This window comes from Tasmannia lanceolata, unplaced genomic scaffold, assembly GCF_043159265.1.
Source record: "Tasmannia lanceolata isolate RefF3 unplaced genomic scaffold, GAP_Taslan_0.1 ptg000003l, whole genome shotgun sequence".
NCBI classification, from domain to species: domain Eukaryota; kingdom Viridiplantae; phylum Streptophyta; class Magnoliopsida; order Canellales; family Winteraceae; genus Tasmannia; species Tasmannia lanceolata.
Genome location: NW_027518680.1, coordinates 53,266,208 through 53,272,397, shown reverse-complemented (window position 1 = coordinate 53,272,397; position 6,190 = coordinate 53,266,208). Strand labels below are relative to the sequence as shown.

Genomic DNA, 6,190 nt, shown 5'->3' with positions numbered 1-6,190 from the left:
AACTTTACGTTGCTCTTTCGCGCGCTACATCTCGGGCAGGTGTTAGAATGCTATTATCTAAAAAAGAACATACAAGAAAAGGATATACAAGAAATATTGTTTTCAAAGAAGTTTTTCAAGCATTATGATCAATACAATATCTAATTTACTTTCCTGTTATTTTACTTCCTTTCTATTATATTCTTCCATAGTGATTCACCAATTTTGTACATATAACAAATACTATTTTGCAGGATGCATATCCCAGTTACGTATATCCACCTGGGCATACCATTTTTGAATATTAAGTGCTGAGTCAAGCAAATACTTGTTATTCGCAACTATAACCGAGCCCAAAGTAGCGGTCGAATTTCTATCATTATATTAGCAGATGAAATGGTATGTTTCACGTTACTTAAAATAATTTCCTGTTTTACACTTCATACCTATAAATATTAAAATCAATTAACATTTACTTGCCTTTTTTCAAACTATAATTACTTTGGTTCCTTACCAGAAAGAGGAAATCCAGTGGACGCTTTTCAACGATGACATTGATAGATATAGAGGCCTTCTGGAGGAAAATGCCTTTTATGAGATAAGAAGTTTGTCCGCAAAGGAGGTAAATCCATCATTCAGGATTGCAAATCATCGGTTTGAATTGTGTTCAACTAGATTGACGACCATAGTTCCATTCGATGGTGAGGGGATGTCGCTCGGTTACAATTTCGTCTCATTAAAGGATGCGTCTAGGATGCCACAATACTCAACGAGGTTAATAGGTATATTTCTGAAATCTTTTTAATATTAGTTCTTTAAAACAAAATCAAAACAACTTCCTTTACCATTACCTGTGTTGTCCCTAACGTAACTCTTTTCTTATTTGTTCACATAAAGATGTTCTTGGTATCTTACTTTACATTAGCACTTCGCATCCTGTCAAAACAAGAAACAACAGATTTACTGTCAAAAAGGACTTACTCTTGATTGACGAAAGTTACTATGTATATATATATACTTTTTCCCTCTTTCCCTTAAGTCAATTATAATTTTATCAATATTTACTTCCAAATGCTTAAATTTTCCCACTTCCAGTAACCATCATGTTGTCCTAACTCTATGGGGAGACAAAACTGAGTTAGTGTCGGTGGAAGTAGGCCAAGGGCCTATATTCCGTCCATCATTACATACTATTTTGATGGCTAAAGCAATTCGAATTGCTGAGTATCAAGGTACATATCAAATACATCAGTCATAATTATATGTTACTCTCTTTATTATTTATTTACCTTCTTACTTATTGCATATTATAGGCCGTTCATTATCAAGTACGGCATATACTTCAGCTACAATCAATCCCACGCGTGTTGGTGGAGAGGAGGTCTTTAACTGGTATTAAACATTGATAGATTTTCTTACAAAGTTATTTTACCTCACCTTCTAGATGTTGAAAAAAATAAATTACATTCTTTTCAGGTTAGTTTCAGATAGAGATGCTAATTCATACATAAGAAGAATATTATCCCCTTCTTCACTGGCAACTGTTGCATCCGCTTTACCAGTAGCAAAAACAATTTTTATAGCAGAAGTAGACAACCAACACAGCCAGGATTCACCAATTGAATGCCAAACCCATCTAAACTCCTGTTAAATTCGTTCTTTATTTCCATTTATTTTCATCTTCAGATCTTTATATTTATACAGCTCACTAATTGCAACAATTCCACTGAATTGTAGGCGGCCTATTAGAGAATTACTGCTACACTGGTGAACATACATCCAGATCAACTATTCTGCTTTGCTGCATGTATCTCATGTTTTAAGAAAGTTTCAACCACGACTGCTACTATCAAATGCAATGCTTGCGGATTTGAGAGCGGTACATCTACTCTGAGTTATAAGCATTACCAACATCAATCTGATAAGTAGTGTTAACAACATCTGTTAACTCTTTGTAACTTATGGAATAAATCACCCAGATATCTCATGAAGGTAAAGGTTGCGGATGGTACGGGAGCGATGGATTTTACTTTGTTTAACAACGAAGCCCGTCACATTATAGGACTTTCCCCCGCCGACTTTAGGTCGCAAATACTTGAAGTATGTGTGCACTCATTAATTTTAAGTGTGTTCAATATATTATAATAGCATAGGGTATTGATAACTTCTGCTTTTTTCCATTACTGAAAGGGTACTGATATCGAGCTCATGAATCATATATTCCAAGAGCACATTGGTTAGAAATACGTCTTCATCATCTCAGCTCAAAAGATCCAGTTTATGACAGCAGATTCTTCAACCATGGTTGTGCATTCAATTGTTGATGTTGATTGCACAGAAGAAAGTCATCCCTACTAAAATTGATTAAAGGTACTCACCAATGAAAATTGAATTATGATTAGGTAAGGAGATAAATGTATTACATGCATTGTAGTACCAAACTTCTTAATAAAGCCTATTTTCAGATCCTTCTACGCTACATGCTGATGACGAAAGTGCTGAGCTAAATGCGCCAGATTTGGCGGTTCCATCACCTTCACATCATGAAGCTCCATCTACTTCAAAGAAAAGAAGCCGATTTGATTTATTAGCTATTGAAAGTTCTTCAAACAAAGGTAAAATCTATACACTTACAATCCATACATCCAATATGAATAATGTTAATTATTTTTGTTACATTTTTTTATAGATGAATCTCAAGGAAATACAAAAGATCCAAACCAAAAAACTGGCGCAAAACAAAAGGAAAAAGACTTTTAGTCCTCTGTATGTTTTAAATTTTGTATCCTTCCGTTCCGGAATTACTTTCATCCACATAAATCCTGCAACTATTACAAGTACCTTAGCTGCAATTTTTCCAAATTAAAAGGTTCCTAGAACCTTGAAAAGATTTCTCAACACCAGATAGAAGCCAATTAATTTCAGTGCTTACATATATAAACTATATCACCAAATATTAGCAAAAAAAAATTATCTTTTTCGCCTCCTGATTCTGTATCTTTTTACTTCCCTGATTTGTCTTCAACAGTAATTGCTCAGAGTGTTGTAGCAGAAGGAGATACAATTAATAGTCGTGACAAAGTAGTTCTGGAAGTGTAGTTGCTTAAAACAAGATGGGAGTTCGTACTATTGGGGATATAGATATTTTGAAGTGAAGTGAGAGGATACTGGTGTTGAAAAAAAATACGCTCTTTAGAAGGGAAAAAAGATACCACTTCAATAGCTGAGGAAACAAGGAAATACGGGTTCCTTCCTAATGTACAAAGTAAGTAATGTACAAAGTGCTTTCACAGAAAGCTATATGTATCACCATCTTGAAACTAATGTAAAAGTACGTAATGTACAACGTGCTTTCACAGAAAGATGTATGTAACACCGTCTTGAAATAAAAATGTATGAGATGATTGTAAATATTTTTGTCACTTCACTACCTGGTCACTTCACTACCCGGTCACTTTACTACCCGGCCACGCGTATGTAGTTGTTTGTGTTACGTTTGTGTCTGCAATGATTTATGTCCCTGCGTTTATGATGTTTATTCTCATTAAAGTTTGCCATTGTAGACCCTTTTTCTTTAACATCATGTAACTTTCTTAATAAATTAGTAAACCATGCTTTAGTTACAAACAAAGACCCGACTGTATTCTATCTTTAGCTTCAATTGACTAAATGAAAGAGCAGATCATAGTTTGACCTCTTTTTATCTTTGATTCAACAATTGGAGTGGGAGATCTAAAATTATTCGACTGGAGTATTTAGTTGCTCCAAAACTTTAAGGTTATAGTAGCACTTACGTGTAGTCAAATTGTCGAAAACAGGAAAAGGAATTCTGTATTACCCAGATAAAAATTTAGCAGTAGAAAGGTAAAAGTAAAAGGACCTCATAGGTGGGTAATCATCGACCATTACTTATTTTCCCCCTGAGTTAATCAGGGCATAATGACATCTGGCATAATGGGGCTTATGCGATTCGAACCTCGGAAGCTAAGCGTAGATTAAACGACTTCCTACCACTAAGCCACCGCCCTAGATGTCGACGCAAATGAGTAAATATATTATATGTATTGCATAACGTCAACATACACTATTTAACACTATTCAAAAGTACTATTTACAAAACACTATTCAAAGTATTATTCAACGTAATATTAACAATTACTATTAGGACCCACTGAGTACTAACCGCAAGCGAGTCCCACCGCAAGCGGGTCCCACCACAAGTGGGTTCCACCGCAAGCGGGTCCCACCACCATCGGGTCCCACCACCAACGGGTCCCATCGCCAGCGAGACCCACCTCTCAACTACTCTCAACTACCTTAATAAAATACCGACAAAGTCGTGAGATCGTAATAAATCACCAACGAAAACCGTTCGGTTTTAATATTAAAATAATAATAGAAGGAATTCGTTTGAATAAAAAAATAATAAAATTTATATTAAAATAATATTAGTCATTTACACTATTTCAAAAGGCTTTACTATTCAAAAAATTTTGTACCTATACTATTCATTTATTTATAAATAAAATATATTAAAGGTATCTATCAGAATTTAATAATGATACTCTACGAATTTAATAATGATATATTCTATTCACGTAAATTTTGCCTATAAATAGTCAGTGAAGAAGAAGAAAAATACAGAATAGAGAAAGTAAGGAGGGAGAGAGAGAGAGAGAGAAGGGTGAAGGAGGAAGGAGAAGAGAGGAGGCTAGGGAGAATTACTTCTCCCATCTGGTAAGATTTTAATTTTATTTATTTTTCTAATAAAATAAGGCAGAAATTACGATTTTACTATACATGACTCTATTTAGGACAGACATAATACGAGCATTATTAGGTCCAAAAATGGAAAGAAATAATGCCTGTATGTATGTGTACTATATGTTTAAAAATTTGAACAAATATATTGTTAACTAAATGAGTAATTTCTGAGCCTAAAACTAGACAGAAAGGACACTGTCTGTGGGACACTTTGGACACTATTTTGGACATAAATGACACTATCTTAGAACATAAGTTGGACAGGAAGGACACGGTCTTGGAACACAAAGGACATTTCCTGGACTAAAATGAACATTACTTGATGAACACAAATTGGACATATTAGGCGATTAAAAGGAATCTAACAATGAATAAATAAATAAAGTATTTGTAAATAAAAATTAGAATATGTGTGTGACTCTTTATTTTCAGGGTGATTGCAGTTCAAGTCATTTCAGATCCACACTCTTCAAGTTTGATAAGGCAGGTGACAGCTGACCTAAACTTTGTATGGTTTTCAATAAGGGAAGTAGATGCAATAATATCGTTTATTGAATGATAATATGATATATGATTAGATCTAATAAGGTGTTATACAATTATATGAACATTGTTAATGGGTGGGGGATGGAAGGCCAACGAGCTATCCCCGGATATTAGACGTCAAGGGTGATAAGCGCTAACCCTTGTCGATGCGGAATCCTCTGGAGACTATAAGTCCCGAGGCGGTAGGATCTGCTGTAGCAAGCCCTCACGGAACCGACTGTGCAGGCAAATGTAACAACCTATGGGGAGCCGGAGTACCTTGGGTAGTCATTCCATATTTCATGCATATTGCACTATCAAGTATTCTTATTACTCATATTCCAAATAACCTCTTATGTTTTGTTCCTGCTTATGTTAAATTGAAATTTTATTCAGTAGATTATATTATTGCTTACTCTTTTATTGTCTTCCATACTTAGTTGGGTCACTGAATGACCCTGCTAGATCGTTATATCTAATGTTGCTCAACATTTCAGGATTCCCAACAGTGGATGACTTGGAAGAGTGAATAGTCGAATGTGAGTCATTGGTGTAGCCAGATAGCCTTATCGAAAGGCCTCCTTAGTTTATTGTATTTCTGAAATATGTTCTATTAATCAATGTAATAAATTTTTATTAGAATAAGATCACTCAATTTTCTGTTATATATTGTCTCTGATCTTGTGATAGCGATTCAGATTTTTGGCTATAAAAAAAAATTGAGTACAAAAATTTGGGTCGTTACAATTGGTATCAAAGCCCAGGTTTACGTAAAACCTGGTGCTTGTGAGTATGGGTAGGTCATAGGAAAAGAGTAGTCAAATAAATAGTACATCAACAATAAAGCTTCACAAGACATAAATGGAATAAATAAAATACAAAGTTTGTCACTTGTAAAGAACGATAAATGTTTTCTAAGTTA

General features: G+C 34.5%; 1 protein-coding gene across 8 annotated transcripts; it reads left to right on the top strand.

The window, feature by feature from the left end:
* Positions 1 to 238: 238 nt before the first annotated feature.
* Positions 239 to 5,892, top strand: LOC143863129 (uncharacterized). 8 transcript variants are annotated; one of them, XM_077373880.1, is made up of 9 exons: positions 239 to 378; positions 497 to 761; positions 1,293 to 1,371; positions 1,717 to 1,858; positions 1,959 to 2,079; positions 2,170 to 2,349; positions 2,445 to 2,594; positions 2,669 to 2,745; positions 3,021 to 3,392. In XM_077373880.1, the coding sequence occupies exons 1-4, from the start codon at positions 376 to 378 to the stop codon at positions 1,748 to 1,750; spliced, it is 381 nt and encodes a 126-aa protein (XP_077229995.1). In that variant the 5' UTR covers positions 239 to 375; the 3' UTR covers positions 1,751 to 1,858; positions 1,959 to 2,079; positions 2,170 to 2,349; positions 2,445 to 2,594; positions 2,669 to 2,745; positions 3,021 to 3,392. The 8 variants fall into 8 exon arrangements, with proteins under 8 accessions (XP_077229995.1, XP_077229998.1, XP_077229999.1 ...); XM_077373883.1 differs by lacking the exons at positions 2,669 to 2,745; positions 3,021 to 3,392 and adding an exon at positions 5,766 to 5,892; XM_077373884.1 differs by having other exon boundaries at positions 1,985 to 2,079; positions 2,669 to 3,392.
* Positions 5,893 to 6,190: the final 298 nt, after the last annotated feature.

Bases quoted from the DNA above. Each gene is read 5' to 3' on its own strand.
- LOC143863129 (XM_077373883.1), top strand. The intron at 762-1,292 runs GTATATTTCTGA...TGCATATTATAG, and splicing joins ATACTCAACGAGGTTAATAG to GCCGTTCATTATCAAGTACG. The intron at 1,372-1,716 runs GTATTAAACATT...ACTGAATTGTAG, and splicing joins GGAGAGGAGGTCTTTAACTG to GCGGCCTATTAGAGAATTAC.